The sequence below is a fragment of the Dermacentor albipictus genome, chromosome 5 (genome assembly GCF_038994185.2).
Source record: "Dermacentor albipictus isolate Rhodes 1998 colony chromosome 5, USDA_Dalb.pri_finalv2, whole genome shotgun sequence".
In the NCBI taxonomy this organism is placed as follows: Eukaryota; Metazoa; Arthropoda; class Arachnida; order Ixodida; family Ixodidae; genus Dermacentor; species Dermacentor albipictus.
This window is the reverse complement of record NC_091825.1, coordinates 5,059,595-5,077,755: the sequence shown is the minus strand read 5'-3', so window position 1 is coordinate 5,077,755 and position 18,161 is coordinate 5,059,595. Positions and strand designations below refer to the sequence as shown.

General features: G+C 44.9%; 1 protein-coding gene across 2 annotated transcripts in view; it reads left to right on the top strand.

The window, feature by feature from the left end:
* The first annotated feature begins 227 nt into the window (after window positions 1–227).
* MAPk-Ak2 (MAP kinase-activated protein kinase 2) overlaps window positions 228–18,161 on the top strand; it is a 472,971-nt gene continuing 455,037 nt past the window's right edge. Inside the window, exon 1 of one of the 2 annotated variants that reach the window (XM_065450686.2) lies at window positions 228–817. In XM_065450686.2, coding sequence (XP_065306758.1) covers window positions 443–817 — 375 coding nt within the window. In that variant the 5' untranslated portion in view covers window positions 228–442. The remainder of the gene's footprint in view (window positions 818–18,161) is intronic. The other variant, XM_065450685.2, reaches the window with a different exon arrangement.

The window sequence follows — 18,161 nt, the reverse complement described above, 5'->3', positions numbered from 1 at the left end:
TGAGCCCTAATATATCCCATTTACTGCCCTCTAATTCCTCCAATAGCACTGCTAGACTCGCCTCACTAGATAACGTTCTAGCGTTAAACGTTGCCAGGTTCATATTCCAATGGCGGCCTGTCCGGAACCGCAACTGTAGCGGCTATAATGTTCACTATGTAATGATGATGATAATAGTACTAGCGTCATCTCTCGGTCGCATACTTTAGTTTGCAGCGCCACCGCTATTTTCATTTTCGTTGCTCTGCGGAAGGTACAGTTTCTCTTCTCTAATTTGTTCAGGTGTTCTGTGGTACAGTTTTCCTTCTCTAAAGTTGGTTCTTTATCGCTCCCACGTTCTCTTCTTGCCATAGAACACTGACCCATCACCGGCAGAACTGCGATAACCTGGCCCATCTGGCTGCAGAACTAGCCTGCTTGCCGAGCAGCGTTGTGTAGTTGTATGGAATTTGGTGAGCTGGTTATTTCACCTCTGCACGACACCGTCTGTCACTTCAGCGTCTCACCCGAGCACCGTAGTCGCCGCTTGTGCTTGCACTTGTGTCCCCAGGCGCTCGACGAGCGCAACGCGGCTAATGTCATCGGGCTTCTAAGACGAGTGGTCTTCTACCTACACGCCCTGCTCAGCACCGTGCTAGAGAACGTCGGCACCATGAACGATTTCGCTAAATTGGGCAATGCGCGACCGGCGCTGGAGCCAAAGTCGATGCCGATCACGCAGGATTACTCCATTTCGGACCATGTGCTTGGACTCGGAATCAACGGAAAAGTTGTGGAGTGCTACGACAAGGCCAAGGGTTCCAAGTTCGCCCTCAAAGTGAGTGTCGAGTCTATTTTGGTGATAACCTCGACTCGGCTTCGTATTCACTGCGACGTTGTTTTCTAGTCAATGCTGTGTGCGCGCGCGTCTCGGCGTAGTTTGGTCGTCCTGCGTGACTTCGTTATCCATTCCCCGATAACAAGGCCAGCCAGTGCGGTAATAACCTAAGCCGCCGTCTGCTGCGACTGAGCTGCGTTCGTGGACATCACGCAACCGTCAAGGCCGCGGTTCGGCAAGCGTTACGGTTCGCGGCGCTAGCTGTGTCATTCGACAGCCGCTGTTTTGCGTTGGCAGCAACCAACTCCCAGGTCGCTTCATCATACACACAGTTGCGTGGGAAAGATAGTGTCTACTGTGGGCTACGTCGTGACTGCACACTGAACAAAATCATAATTAACTGCATCTGCTATACGATTGTAATCTGTGTCATTTTAGTCGTGAATACAGTCCCTCACACAAGTGACTCGTTCATACCATGTGAGATTCGTGTTAAATATTTTGCAGGAAACTGTGGAAGGCTTCACAAAACAAGCAACAATTCTCAGCACACAAGCAATCAGGGCACCTAGAAACAGGAAAAGGTCACAGACTTCATTTAGTGCCCCCGTGTTGCTGTTTGGTTTTCTCCTGCTTGTCATGGTGTTCAGGGAGTCACCTCGTTCCCGAACTCGGCACCCTCTTTAATGAAGTGCAGCCAAGCCGAGACTGATCAGCACTTGTCTGAAGAATGATCTGGGAGCTATGCTTAGCAAAAGGATTACGAATTGGGTGACCTTGAATGTTTTCGTGAAGATCAGCGTGCAGAAAGACGAGACCAGCTTAGGTAACACAAGCCCATCTTAAATTCATCTTTACTCTAGCTTGCTCAGGCCAGAAAGGCCGTAGAAGTCAAGTAGTTAGCCATTACATGCTCCAATATTGTCTTGGGAAGCCATTGGCAAGTTGTACTGTAGACATTTCCTAATTTAGGTTATTTAAGTATCTCATCGAACTTGGTCTTTCATACTTTTTTACTTACTAGATGCTACTCCACGCTGTTTAATTGGGGCGATTGCATATCCAGCCCGAACTTGAAGTGCTGCTGTGAGCCATTACAACTTTGAAACAGCGTGCCATACGTTCAACAAAATTTCGCCATGCTTGAAGCACAAGGCTGCAGTGCAACCCACATTGGTCAGGTGACCGGGCTACAGCAACAAATATGTCGCATATCAACACATTTTCACTTGTACAAGCTCAACGCTCATGATTTGTGCGCACCATAGAAATATCTACGCAATGCATTTGACACCTGCCATGACCTTTTGCCAGAGTAAATATACATGTAAGGCAATTACACAGATGACGGTGAATACAAGACTGGCTTTTCACTTCCCAACATATCAGGACAAAGTTGTTTGACAACAAAAGTCTGTTTACAGAATAAAATTCCAAGGGCATTGAGACATGTATACAGCAGCAGTTTTGAGTGCTGTTAAATTAACTAAAGAACTTAAATAAAATTTTAGCACTAGCGTGCGAGGACGGACATCAACGTCTCTGTGTGCTGCACTATGTCTTCCTTTCGTCCCTGTCTGCTGGCACTGAAATGTTATCCAAGTTCGTATACCAACACACAGCAGTTACTTAAAACTTTAGGAGGCAAACAGAAGTTGGATAGGATGCGTAGAAGTGTTTACGAGCAGATATATCCAATTGAACACAAAAATAATCAAAGACTAGACAGTTTCACTGACCGGCTTTACAAGCTGCTACGTCCACAAACATGTATAAGCAGACATGAGGTAGGTATACAAAGTAGAAACTAAATATTCATGGTGAGCAGCTACTATCTTGAAGTGAAAATACAAAGTCCTAGTTTAAACATGGGGGAAGGCGGGAGATGGAAATTGAAGATGAGAACAAGGCAAAAGCGGGAGCCAACGTTTTGACAAGTTGACTTGTCTTATTCAAGGCGACATATGCTTTCCTCGGCATAGTATATATAGGTAGGGTTCTTCTAAAGGGGAGAAGGGTAAGTCGGGTGGGCGAGGCAATGACCGACAGTGTGTTAGCGGTGAGGGTGTAGAATTGAAAAGAAAGGTGTGCTATTCGACATCGGTGGAGATATGTTAGGTAGCACTGTGTACTAGCAAATGGTATGGTGCTAAGCAGACAAGGACGAAGTGAGACACAAACGGCACCCGTATATGTAGTTTGTGTCTCACTTCCTTGTCTGCTTAGCGCCGTACCTTTTGTCCTTAAGTCATAACAGAATAGTCTGAAATGCATCACCATTCTATATTTCCTGTGCTTTTAAGAAGGGCAGGAGAAAGGTTGGTCTTTATTTAGAAAAATTATAAATCATGTGACAGAATGCTGTGTTATCAATCACTACTTATCATGTATGTGTAACTTTAGCACAGTGGTAGGCATTGGTGGGTTCGGTACATCTTGAAAAATGTAAAATTGCCAATTCAAATTACTGAAGGCATACATGTTCTAGGGAAGTATAAAAGTGGAAAACGTAAATTGTTCATCATCATCGGCATTATCAGCCTATTTTTTCATGTCCAGTGCAGGTGATCTCCATTTAGCCGTCTTGGGCCAACCGATTCCACCAAGTGCCTGCGAATTTCCTAATTTCATCGCTCCACCTAGTCTTGTGCCGTCCTCGACTGCATTTCTCTTCGCTTGGTATCCATTCTGTAACCGTAATGGTCCAGTGGTCGTCTGACCTGCGCATTACATGACCTGCCCAGCACCATTTCTTTCGCTTGATGTCAATTAAAATATTGCCTATATCCGTTCGCTATCTTTCTGTCTCTTAATGTTATGCCTAGAAATCTTCATTCCATCGCTCTTTCCATGGTCCTTAACTTGTTCTCAAGCTTCTTTGTCAGTCTCCAAGTCTCTGCCCTATATGTCAGTATTGGTAAAATGCACTGATTGTGCACCTTCCTTTTCAATGATAATGGCAAGCTTCCAGTCAGGAGCTGACAATGTCTACTGTATGCGGTCCAACACATTTTTATCCTTCTATGAATTTCCTTCTCATGATCAGGGTTTCCTGTGAGTAATTGACCTAGGTAAACGTACTCCTTCACCTACTCTAGAGGCTGACTGGCGATCCTGCCGTAGTAAAGTGCTTGGCTAGTTGTCAGCAATCTTCAGTGTAATGGGTGGCTTCCGACATGGGCGTGCACTGTCAGGCATCTGGTGCGTATGGCAGCAATGTCTTGATAGTGTGCATCAGCTGGCGACCGTGCAGAAGGAAGAAGGTGGAAAACCTGGTTGTGACTTGCGTAGCAGTGTTATACGCATATGTCACAAATGGAAGAACCAGGTCCCCAGTTTGTTTGATCAGATGCAACATGTGTCGCAAGCATGTAGCCCAGTGTCCAATTAAACAGCTCAGTCAGACCGTTCGTCTGAGGGTGGTAGGCAGTGCACGTCCGATGTACAATATTGCACTGGTGGAGAAGTGCTTGAATTACATAGGAGAGAAATACGCGGCCATGGTCACTGAGGAGTTCACGAGGAGGACCGTGTCGAAGCACGAAACGCTTGAGGATGAAAGAGGCGATGTCCTTTGCTGTCGTCGTGGGAAGAGCAGCAGTTTCAGTGTATCGTGTAAGGTGGTCGACAGCAACGATGGCCCATCGGTTTCCCGCCGTGGTCAAAGGCAAAGGTCCATAAAGGTCAATTCCAACGCGGTCGAATGGGTGGGCTGGGCACGGAAGGGGCTGTAATGAACCTGCAGCAGGATGCAGTGTTTTTTTTTCGTCGCTGACATTTGTGGCGGCCGCGAATGAACTTGCAGACAAAGTGAAACATTCCGCTCCAGTAGTACCTTTTCCGTAAGCGTTCATAGGTCCTGAAGACATCGCCGTGAGCACACTGCGGGTCAGAGTGAAAGGACACGCAGATTGTAGAGTACAGCGTTTGGGGGATAACTAGGAGCCACTTCCTACCATCTGGCGACTAGTTGTGCCGGAACAAGAGGCCATTATGAATGCTGACGTGCGAAGCTTGGCGTCGCAGTGTTCGAATGGTCGAAAGGGTGGATGACTCGACTAAAATGTCAAGAAGCGATCTATGGATTGCGGTGCTGTGCAGAGGAGATGGTTGCGATGTCGAGAGCATTTGACAATGGGTGGTCTATTGTGGATGTGGACGCAGTTTCGGTGGTTAGTGACCGCGACAGTGCATTAGCATCAGCATGCTTGCAGATGCTTGCATGCAGATCTCTTATTCTTGGAATGGACTTCTTGCGGGAGTACGGCGCCATGGTTAACATACGGGACGGCGAGATAACCTTGTCAACTAGTACAGACACGAGCCACGACGAAGAGCGCCAACGTACATTGTTACGTGTCGCCGCCGCCTGCATACCACCACTATCATGTAGTCTTGTCTCCGTCAGTTGTGGAGAACAGTTGACCAAGGACGGTGTAGCCGAACAATTAACTGCACTTCTGTTCCATCAAGGTGTTTCCATCGCCCGGGGTATCGTCAGTCTAGTCGGTGGTCGCACAGAGGTGGTACTGACAAATTTCACCAATAAACGCCGGCACATCAGTAAAGGCACAGCTGTGGCGTACTTTGACGAAATTGACCACTTTCAACACCGCTTTGCTGTAAAAGAGGAATCGACCACTGATACGATGCCAAATGCACCTGTCGTCGACGTTGACCCAGGTTTAGCGCCGCAACAGAAATAAAGTCTGGGGAAACTGCTTGACGATTTTAAGGACTGCTCCTCTACAACGTCCGGAATGCGTCAGACACCACTGACGAAACACCGCATCATTACAGAGGAAACAGTAATACCCATCCGACAGCATCCGTATCACGTGGCTGAGAAAAAGCATGAAGCAATACAGCTTAAGAAAATGCTAGAAGATGATGTCATCCAGCCGTCAAAAAGCCCTTGGGCATCGCTCGTGGTACTCGTTAAGAAGAAGGATGCTAGCCTGCGGTTTTGTATCGATTATCGCAAGCTCAATCGGGTTACAAAAAGGATGTGTATCCCTTACCACGCATCAATGATTCCCTCGACAGGTTGCGGCATGCACCGCACTTCTCATCAATAGACTTAAAAAGTGTATACTGGCAAATAGAGGTCGATGAACGGAATCGCGAAAAGACTGCTTTTGTAACGCCTGATGGGCTCTATGAATTCAAAGTTCTGCCTTTTGGTTTGTGTTTCGCCCCAGCCACGTTCCAAAGGCTAATGGATACTGTTCTCTCAGACCTTAAGTGGAAGACTTGCGTAGTCTACCTAGACGATGTCATTGTTTATTCTGCCACATTTGATGAACACCTCAGATAGCTACGGTCGGTTCTTCAAGCCATACGGTCCGCTGGGCTTACCTTAAAACCTGAAAAGTGCCACGTTGGCTATGAAGAACTACAGCTTTTGGGCCACATTGTAAGCCACACACGTGTCAGACCTGATCCTGAGAAAATTGCCGCCGTCGCAAAGTTTTCAAGGCCTACAGACAAGAAGGCAATCAGATGCTTCCTGGGCCTATGCGCATATTACTGGCGATTTATTGCGGGTTTTGCACGCATCGCCTCACCGCTCATCTGCCTAACCAGAGAAGATGTCATGCTGGTGTGGGGCGAGGAGCAGGAGGCGGCATTTAACGAGTTGCAGCACCGTCTACAAACTCCGCCTGTTTTTGGCCACTTTGACGTGGATGCGCTGACAATGATCCACACCGATACCAGCTACGTGGGTCTAGGCGCCATTCTTGTTCAGCGGCAAGACGGTGCTGAGCGAGTCATCGTTTAAGCGAGTAAAACACTGCCACGTGCCGAGTCGAACTATTCCACCTTCAGATCACTTCAGTATGTGAAGCCATCTTGCAGAAAGAGAAAAGAATAAGTTCCAAAACATTACAAAAAGAAAAGAATAAAGACAAGACAAGCACACATGGTGTCATACTTGCACAAGTTGTCACACAATCTAAAGAAAGTTCCCAATAGACCTAATATTAATTTGCTTTTCAGTGCCCTGTGTAAGCTGTCCTCGATGTGTAATCATATGAAAACGCGCGAAAGGTACCTGTGCACCACAAATCATAAATCCCTTTTCACTGACTGCAGGCGCAACATTATCTATCAGATACCGCTGAGTTGTGGGAAAACTTATATAGGTCAAACAGGACAGCGTTTCAATGAAAGAGCTCGTCAGCAGAGCAATAACCTAAAGAATGGCCATGGGACTCATTTAGCAGGACATTGTAACAAGTGTCACTGCACTCCCATATTTGAAAAAACAAAATTCATAGGAAAAGGAAAAGGTAAGAGGGAAAGGGAAATGATAGAGACTTACTAAATTAGAAAGGAAGGAGATAAATGTGTAAGCGCTCCCTCTCTTGCCTTGTCGGGAAAAGAAATAGCTTTTTTGATGAAAGATTATGACGTTGCTGATTTGCAGATGTTTTTGCGACTTGTGTATGCATGCCTATGCTGAAAAATGGTATAAAATGGCTGGAGAATTTCAAATAAACTTCCAATTGGCAGTCAGCGCTTGTCTGTGGTATTTGTTTCCTCGTGTCCCTGTTTTATTCGGGCTGTTAACCTCAGTTCTAAATATGAACCAACTAGCCCTTATCAAGATCCTACTAAAGAATGCAGCGTCATCACACATACTGTTGCAGAACACGGGGAGCAAAACAGCTGCTGTAGGTGGAATTTCTGTGCCTTCTGTTACAACTAATTTGTGTGCGGCTTGACGAGCGGGGTTGTAGGACTGGTCACATAACGGGAAGAGCTCAAGTTCAGATCTGGCACAATTGCACGATAGAAAGTACTTCACCGTGTTATCACTGGCTTTACTCAACAATAAAGTATAACAAAAACAGACGTTTCGCTACCTATGCGGGTAGCATCGTCAGTACGCAAATAGCAACAAATGAGAAAATACATCCTTGTTTTATATATTGTTGAGTAAAGCCAGTGATAACAACGCATTGAAGTATGAGTTCCCCTGACATTTGGAACATTTGTCACAATAGAAAGTCCCAGGCAAGTACGATGTCATGTGACCAGGATGAAAGGGCGATAAACTTGACGATGTTGTGCTCTGTAGCTATAATAAGTCGAGCAGGGCAGGGAGCTATAAGGCAAACAGGGTCTCCGTTCGCTGTACATAAGGGTATCATCGCAAGAGGCGTGGTCACTTTTCGAAGCTTGCGGCAAAGTTGGGCATCTATAACAGAAACGGCAGCACCAGTATCGGCAACAGCATATGCATGGTTGGGTGCCTTCTACAAAAACGTTGACAATATTCAACGGCAAAGTTCGAGGACTTGAGCATTTTGACAGCGCAGTTCTTGCCTCATAAACTGCGAGGGCTAGTCGATGGCACATGGGCGACAAGGAGTGGCGACGGGGTGAAGGTGAGCGATGAAATGTATGCTGCCGATAGTCACGTGAAGACGTGCTTGTTTGGGGATCCGGACTTTCATAACGAGAGCGGGGACGACCCATGTAGTTCAGTGAATGGGCGTCAGAGTATCCTGGCGCGTGACGACGGCAGTGTCGGGTGGTATGACCAGGGCCGCCACATCCAAGACAGATCGGCCCGTCGTCGTGCGTTCGCCAGGGATTTGCAGGGATGGGAGCAGCCCATGTCACGGACGGCTGAGTGAGGGCTGCAGCATATGACACACCATGCGAGGGCGAAGGCTGTTGTAGCTGCTGCCACTTTACTGCCTCAGTGCAACTAAGAGGCGCGGCGACAGGGTGCTGCTGAATGGGCACTGGCATGGCCTCGGAAATCGGTTCTTGAATGACGTGTCGAAGCAGGGAGCCAGTGGAATTGGTTGCTGCAGTTGCTGCTGCTATGGGAGCTCCTGACACTGAGCAAACGGCAGGAGAGACAACTGACAGGCCACCTCCTCACGCACAAAGTCTTTCATTTGTGCGAGAAGGTACGACTGGTCAGGCATGATGTCCAGTGCAGCAAGTGGTTGGTTGTACATCTGCGAGAAACGTCGGGTGAGAGCTCGCTGCCTTCTCAATTCATCATAGCTGTGGCACGGGGTTACTACTTCAGACACAGTGCCAGGAGACTTCGCAAGAAGCATTTGAAAGACCTTGTCGTCGACAACCTTCATAATATGCTGCATTTTGGCACTTTCACTCATTGAGGCATCGGCGCGCCTGCAGAGATTATGTCCTCAATATAGGCGGTAAATGTTTCATTTGGTTCCTCTGCCCGTGTGCGCAGCCGTTGTTCGGCATGTAGCTTTCGCATGGCAGGGCGACTGAAAATGGCAGATATTGCCTCCTTGAAAGCGGACCAGTTCTCAAGTTCAGATTTGTGGTTCGTATACCACAGCTTCGCCATGCCAGCCAGGTAAAAGTTCGCGGTACTCAGCAGCGTCATCCCACTTGTTGGGTTCACGAACTTTTTTCATAGGATGACAGCCAGTCCTCGATGTTCTAGTCTTCCGTACCCAAAAATACTAGGGGGTTTCGCTGGTGAACCATGCCGGGGCAAATGGCGGCCAGGAGAGGTGGCGGCGGTTGGGCAGCGTCAGCTTGCATGGTTGAGTGCAACGTACGGGATCAGAGTTTTAGGGTGCCGGTGATGTGCCTACCCCGCACGATCCACCAAATGTTAAGAGGGTTATTGGGCAAGTCCAACAAACAGGCGGTAGCTCGCAGCGGTACGCAGGCAGAACAAAATGGTGCTGTTTGAGTGCCAATCTCGAACCTTCTGCTCGTGATGATGGTCGCTGAGCCAGGGATGTCATTCTCTTAATTTCTTTGTTATAATATTAATCTTCAACCCCACTCTTGCACTCTCCCTGTTAAGGTCCTCAATCATTTGTTGTAACTCGTCTGCAGTATTGCTGAATAGAACATTGTCATCGGCAAACCAAAATCTCTGTTAACATTACAGCTAGGTGTTGTTGCTACTTGCTTTTCCTTATTCTTTGCATGAATACTGTAAACAAAAAACCTTTCTGGGATCTTTCTCTGTTTCTATTGTGTGGAAATTTCGCATCCTCAATGAAAGCCCGTTTTGGCAGCGTGCGTCGCAAGTTGCTGCGGATAAGTTCTTGCACATTTGTACTGTTATGGAATGTGTAGTGCCAACATCTATTCATGTATTAGGTTCCCCGAATACGTTTTCAAGATCTGTATAAGCTAGCTTCCATGTATTGTGGGCTTATAAAGAGGGCTTATAAAGAGGGCTTATAAAGAGGGCTTATAAAGAGGGCTTATAAGAGGGCTTATAAGAGGGCTTATAAGAGGGCTTATTGTGGGCTTATTGTGGGCTTATAACGAGTATTAGTGAACATGCACAATTCATAGTCTATGCGGATGATACTAGACTTTTTTTTCAGATCACATGATATTGCGCAACTTACAGTATGGCAAATAAAACTTTAAACCTATTACAAAAGTGGAGTAATCTAAACTCATTAGCAATTGATGCGTATAAAATTAAGGCTGTATTGTTTACGCCACTACAAAAACAGGTCAACTGCCACACTGTTCTTTACCTCGGCACAGAAAAGATAGAATTAGTTGATAATGTAAAAACGTTAAGTGTAATTTTTAACAAACATTTAATTTGGAATGCACATGTTGAGCGTATTAATACTTGTACACAATGGCGAGAGCATGTGGAATAATCTGTCAAGTCACATACTGCTCTCTAAGGTAAAACTGATGTTTATTATTTTATTTTATTTATTAAGTACTGCTAGCCTGAATTCCAGGCCTTAAGCAGGAGTGGGTTACACTTCGGTACAAATGTACCTGAACAACAAAAAGAGCACTCATACAAACAAATGGAACTAGAGAAAAGTGAATGGTGTGTCAAGTACGGCACTGAGTTATATAATTTCAAATGGTAAAATGCTATATATATGAACACGCATTATATCGCAATGGTAGATATATGAACACACATCAAGACATATTAGACAAGTGCGTTGCTCAACAATTGACAATGTGAAGGAAACAAGAGAAAAAAAAGGTATTTGGTTCGATGCGTTATACATGTCAATGCGATGCACAATATAAGGAAAACAAGCGAAATATTATATAATAGTCTCTTCCTTTCACATGTTAACTATTGTAATCTAGTTTGGGGTACATCGCAAGCAAACATACGAAGCTTAAAAGCATTACAAAAGAAAACTGTCCGACATGCTCTTAACGCACCATTTGATGCACGTACATTCTAGATATTTCGCCCTTTTAATGTGCTCCCTATTGAATATTTTTGTAATTATAACCTAGTCTTAAAAATAAAAAATATTTTCGGTGTAACGACAAGGCTTTAATAAACTTGTGCAACTTAGTCAAATAAAGGGAAGTGTTATATGAATTAAGAAAACAGAGCCAGTGGGTGTTACCTTTCACAAGAACTAATTACGGGTTCAGGCGATTGCAGTACCAGGTGCCAAGAATATTAAACGTGAAATATGCTTCCCATACCGAACTAAATGCTATTACGAGAAATGAACTGAAAGGAAATGTAATTAATAATGGTCAAATTTTATAAATGATAAGATTTGCAAATTTTTTATCATGTTACAAATCTTTCGCGTTTCGATTATTCCGCATTTCTTTTTATGTTCCTCAGAACATTGCCGTTACATTCTGAGTAAAATTGTTGCTAATATTTATAACGTATTTTTTCAGGTGTTGCTAATTATTTGTGCATGATCTTTCTTCCCCCCCTTTTTCTGGATATATATGTACGTCTACATGTACAGATGCAAATATGTATAGATGCTGGGTAGATATGTATGTATATAGATGTTACAAATGTTCTGATGTGAATATGGATGTATGTATAATATGAATTCATTTTGTACATATGTAATACATTCTATTCGTGAATATGCTGCAACTGTTCGTCAAAGATTGGGTGCAGGAGCCTCGTCAAGCTGTGAATGTGCAGCTTTTTGTTTCTGTCCTTGCATTTTCTCTTGCTGTAAAAAGGAAAATGCGAAATAAAGTTGAATTGCGGCAGGTGCAGATGTTCGGAATTTGTCTGCGTTATATTTTCTAGTGTTGCCACTCGAAAGTATGTTCAAGGTATGTCGGTAGTGTATTTGCAAAGCCCTTTTCGTAAAGATTTCATGTTGCACGATACAGTGTCGATTCTCCGTGGTCCTAACCTCTTGTTTCCCGAATCTCATGCATGTACGCGGTCTTGAATGTGCCTAGGTACACTATATACTTTTACTGAACTTGAACAGCACTTAACACTTGTGTGTAAAAGTTAAAGAGAGAAGTTTTCAGTGCTCAAAAATGTAAAATTGCTAATTTCAAATTTCTGAAGGCACACATGTTCTAGGGAAGTATGAAAGGGAAAAATGTAAATTAATACAGGCAGCATATTGCATTAAAGAAGAAATTGATTGCTGCCTGTCAATCACATTGTCAAGTAAAGAATACCATTATATGTCTGGCTACAAGCATGTACGTAAGGAATAGGCATGGGCTTTATTTTTAAGGTAAAAGCCTTAAGTGGCTTGTTACAATGGCTCATACCTAAAAAGCACGGAGTCTATTCAAGTGGTACGAAAAATATCATCATCAGCAATGGCTCATACCACCTTAACGCAGAGGCTACAAGCACTTGGCAAAGTGAAGCGAACAGTGCATACATTCATTGAGATCACCCATACAACACACAAAACAGCATACATGTCAATAAAGGACAAGCTCCAGACAAACTTCTGAACCATCAGTAAAGAAGTGCATACGTCTGTCGGAAGTACGCTACAGTTTAGGAGGCTTGCCAAGCGAGAAATGAGGTGCGACGTGGGAAACGGCGGGAGCGAGGCATTCGACTGCGAGTGCTGCTTTTCCCTGCTGAGATGATGCAACGTAAGCTCGAAGAAAAGCGTTGTTCCGAGTCTGACCCCACTATAAGAGCGCGCGAAGGCGCAGCTAAGTGTCGAAAATGAGCCAAAGAAGCCGAACCACGAAAGCAGCTAAGTTATGATGTGAGACGGCAATGTAGAGAGGAGGCTGAAGCTCGCAGACAATGGCTTGCCACATGTTTATTTCACACTGTGGCTCGTTATGTCTTGCAGGAAAACTGATGCCTAAGATTATAACTTGATGCATTACCAAGTGTGCAGCAGGCTTTCACCTTCCCGTGCTACAAGAGTGTAACATGCTGCTGAAATTTTTTCTGTCGCCATATGCTTTGCAATTCTTTTGAAGTAAACTCACTTGAGCACTATCTGTTCTATTTCCTTCTTATAGCACTGGGTGTATCAAATATGTGCGGCATAAGGGTCAGCTGTCCAACAGCAGACTTTCTCAGAGGTCATCACTGAAGCCTCTGCAAATAACGCCCGACACCAGAGCTCACTATTTCACCATCCACTGCTGCAACAAACTTTTCCCTGAAACAAGGAACAGCACAGAAACAATGATCAGGATAGAGGCAAAATGACATACACAGGCACTAGTTAGACCTCTAAGACAGCATCAGGTTAATTATTGCAGGTTCCATGGATGGTACAATAAGGAAAAAAAAGGTACGGGAGTGGATGACAAGACAAAAATGGCTGCAGAAAACCTCATTGAGGACAACACAGTATTCATAATCAGAAGTGATATCACCAATACTAAATGAATTGAGTTATTTTTTGGTTTGGTAATGTGCCAAAATTTCTTTGAGTTGCTGGCATAGATGGCAACATATTTTGCAAAACGTTTGCATTCCTTTGTGCAAAAAAGTTAGCTTCTGCATACCTACTCCACCTCGATTTTCCACCAAGCTGGAAAATATGTTTGTTTTTCTCACGACCTACTGTATAAAGGGCGACCTGCGCATCCCGTGGTCGCCTACGGCAGCGCGCGGCTAAAGAAATACCACGTGATCATTGAGTAGGGACCAAGCGTGCCGGTAGAGGCCGCCAGTGCTCACCCTCACAGCAACGGCCGAAACGCTCCGGCCCTGCCTACAGAGTACGGCGATGACGGTAAAAATTCGCAGAGGAGCTGCAGTAAACTCGGCATTTCACATTATTGACATGATGCGGCTGGAAAAATGCGCGTCGATACATGCGATACATGCCCCAGATATTTGGTATCTTCGCTGTGCAGTGCAATGAAATTTTAAACTACTTTGAAGGCGCGGCCGCGCGGCTGCTAGGATTGAAATAGTGTAATCCCTTAGACCTTCTTTTTTTTCCCCCTCATTGTCTGCTAAAATGTTGGTTAGTGCTGTGGTGCCAATATGGTCTGGTGCGCACTTTCCGTGCTAGCCGAGGCTCGAGCGCGCCTGCACTTCATTCTCCCGTAGGTTTCGCTAGTCACGAGCTGGACGCAATGAACGCACTACGTACCGCTTTGCAGGGCCCACGCGTTCCTTCGCTGCATTCGGCATGTTCACTGAAGTGACGTGCCGTTGAGAGCGCGGCAGAATGTGAGTAGTTTTAATTTCAGTGCATGCCACAATCGTAAAAATGTGCTGTTATTGACGTAGTTATTTACGCCGCTTTACCAAATGATAACGAAAGTCTAGCTTGAAAAATTCCAAGGGCGCTTTATTGTGCCATCACACAGATAGTCACTACACTTTAAGCACTTTTCTGGAGTTGGGCTTTTGAAACGAAAAGCTTCACTATGCTATAGGTCAACACTGCGCTTCGCGCGAGCCGGCGTATGACGGAACTGGCTCCGTAAGCGGGTTCGGAGTCGGCGCAGGTGGCCACTGCCGCGCGCTATGCGTCGTCGTTTGACGTTTGCTGCAAGCGCATGTTTATCGCGGAGGCCGACTATATAACCACTTGCCAGAGAACAGGCGTGCGCATTCTACATGGAAGGAGAAGAGAGTGCGATACTACCGATACAGGGAGCTGTTTCTATGGCTGTACAGAAGTCGCACGACAATGTGCCCAACAACGATGAATAAAGAAGATTAATAATCCTGCATAACTTATGGTATATATCATTCATAAGCAATTTGCATCACTACACAAGGCAAAGCTTACCAAAGCATATCCATAAGTGAAACCGTAAGCATATAACCATAAGCTAAACTGTAAGCATATCCATAACTTAAACCATAAGCATAATCATAAGCTAAACCATAAGAATAATCATAGGCTAAATCATAATGCATAACTAAAAGCTAAACATAAGCGATCACCGAACCTTTTCGCTTCGAGATATCCAGGCTTAACCTTAGCTAAGCCCCAGCCAATTTTTTTTGTTGTTGTTCAGGTTTCAACCATTCGTTTCTAATATCGGTCACGGGGAACTCATGAAATGAAATTCCTCTTGATGCTCGGCCGCTTGACTTTCACAACGGTATGCAGATGTAAACCATCGTGCATGAAGAAGCCGCAAACGCGAAAGCCGGCGCCCACGGGGCTGAGAATCACAGTGTCACTGAAATAGAATCTGGTAATCAAGATATAGCGACACCAACAGATCACCAAGCACTCAGCTAATCGATTGTTTCCCGTGCGTGCGTTTGCGTCCTTCCGTGCTCTCGCTGAAAATGCTTGCAGTTATCGCCAAGCGATAATGGTGTGTCTAAACCATCATTTGCCCTTTCCCGCAAAGAGTTATCGTATCTGCGCAATAGTGTGTAAAGGTATTTTTGTAAACAGGGCATGTATGATGTACGCGAAAAAGTTGTATATATGTATGGGTCCCTTGCTCGAAATAAAGATTGTTGCAAATTAGCGCCTGTATGTGTCACGTCTCATTTTCGTCCTTGTCTTTTTAACGCGCTATAAGCCTCACTCTATGTTCATTTTTCTACACAAACCTATCGTCTCCCTAGCTGCAAAGACCTGCACATCATGCCGGGAAGCCCCTTTTTTCGATCTATGCGCTACTGTGTGTATTTAAAGCAAAACAGCTACTGGTTGCTGGCGATTTTCCTTCACTTTCCTAGAGGAATTTATCACTTTCAGGCAACTTTCCACTACTGCCACTATAATTGTCATTGGAAATCCACTCCTTCCTAGGTGATCTACTTGCAGCTCCTGGCTCTTACTTGTCTTGTGCTGGCAGTTTTTTGATTGCCTGCATCATGCAAGATTTGGCACTACCTCTCTTGATAAGTTTAGTATGGTTGGAATCATATGGCAAGATAGAGTTCCCATTACGTGTCTTGTACATCCAGCATGTATGTTCTAACCCTGTAGTGATTTCCAAGTCTAAGAAGTGCAGCAGGTTGTAGACTGTGAACTCAAATGTAACAGCAAGATCACTTTGTGCTATCTCAAAAATAGAACATGTGGTGTCTTTCACAGCATCTAGTATATATCAACAAAAATGCACACAATATAGTCATCCACGTAATGGAAGAACTTGACTACACCAATAGTGACCAGTTAGAACTGAATGCTACGGTCCCTTTTGCAAGAAACATGTCGTAATGAACTGGCACAATTGATGACCCACTGCTGGCACCATCCTTTTGGGTGTACAGTTGGCCATTGAATTCAACAAACAGAAGACTCAAGTACTTTCTTAGCGTAGTAATAAAAGCCCCGGGTACATCCCACTCTTGATCATGAACCGTGTGCTCTCGTATCTGTCTATGCACTCATCAACTTCCCATAGTATCTCTTGCGGCACCTTGGGAAGCTGTTACACCAATATTCATCTCCTGAAGTTATTTTCTCGGTAGTGCTATTCATGGCACAGTAATCGCCGATCAAATTTCTGTTGTAGCTCTGTCCTTTTAAATTGGCAAGCACAGCGGAAGAGGACAGGGTGAAAAGGGAACCACTGGATGTGGCGCCATTGTGGGGTCACGTGAGCCTTCTGCCCAGCTCGCCGGCTTGGGAGCAGTTGGTTGCGCATATTTTTCTGGCCTTCTGCACTGTTCAGTGAAAAGAAAAACCATCATCATCTTCAGTGTATTTATGCCCACTGCAGGTCGAAGGCCTCTCCCTGCGATCTCCAATTACCCCTGTCCTGAGCCAACTAATCCCAACTAGCATCTGCAAATTTTCTAATTTCGTCGCACAATCTAGTCTTCTGCCATCCTCTAGTGCACTTCCCTTCTCTTGGTACCCATTCTGTCACCCTAATAATCCAATGGTTACCTAATTGCATGACCTGCCCAGTGCCATTTTTTCTCTTAATGTCTATCAGAATATTGTCTATACCCGTTTGGTCTCTGATCCAAACAGCTCTCTTTCTGTCTCTTAAAGTTATGCCTAGCATTCTTCATTCCATCACTCCTTGCGCGGTCCTTAACTTTTTCTCAAGTTTTTTTGTCAGTCTCCGAGTCTCTGCGCTATATGTCAGCACCGGTAAAATGCACTGATTGTATACTTTCTTTTTCAATTTATAGTAAGCTCCCAATCAGCAGCTCACGATGTCTGCCACATGCGATCCAACCCATTTTTATTCTTCTGTGAATTTCCTTATCATGGTCAGGGTTCCCTGTGATTGGTTGACTGAGGTAAACATACTCCTGCACAAACTCTAGAGGCTCACTTGCGATCTTGAACTCTTGTTGCCTTGCCTGGTTATTTATAATTATCTATGTCTTCTGTATAATAATCTTCAGCCCTACTCTTACACTCTCCCTGTTAAGGTCCTCAATCATTTGTTGTAACTCGTCCGCAGTGTTGCTGAATAGAACAATGTCATCGGCAAACCGAAGGTTGCCTTCGATCCTTACTCCTAAACTTTCCCAGTTTATTAGCTTGAATACTTCTTCCAAGCACGCAGTGAATAGCATTGGAGAGCTTGTCTCCTTGTCTGACCCCTTTCTTCATAGGTATCTTCCTACTTGTGTAGAATTAAGGTGGCTGTGGAATCTCTGTAGATATTGTCACGTGGTAGTGACGGTGAAGAAAGAAGCAGTACGGTGGAATACAAAACTAGCTTTTATTGGGCGAACCTGTGCCCACAAAACAGGCTACACTTATAGCAGAACGAAAGCGGCGAACACGCTCGGCGATCGTCGAAAATCTGATCAGCGGGTCAAGCGCGTCGGCTTTTATAGATCAGTCGTCGAATGTTCCAGATTAACTGATGGGACCCGCGTATCTTCCACAAAGTTCTACACCATTCGTGTCACGCGATGAAATCTGATAACACAAGGTTCGGCGACAACAGACACGCGGATAGAAGCGTCGATAAGTTTCCAGAAACGTCGGATACATGCAGGCGCGTCCCTCGCTCTGCGATTACAGTTGTTAAGCGGCGAAACGTGGTTGCGCGATAAAGATAAGTACACGTGTCATTACCCCCCTCTTAAAAAGCATCGACCCGATGCTGCAAACAAACGAAAGTAACAAAGAAAAGCACTCGTAGCAAAGAAAACAACAAACTAAGGAAGTTCATCAGCGTCCGTAAAATGGTTTAAGGCGCACCACGT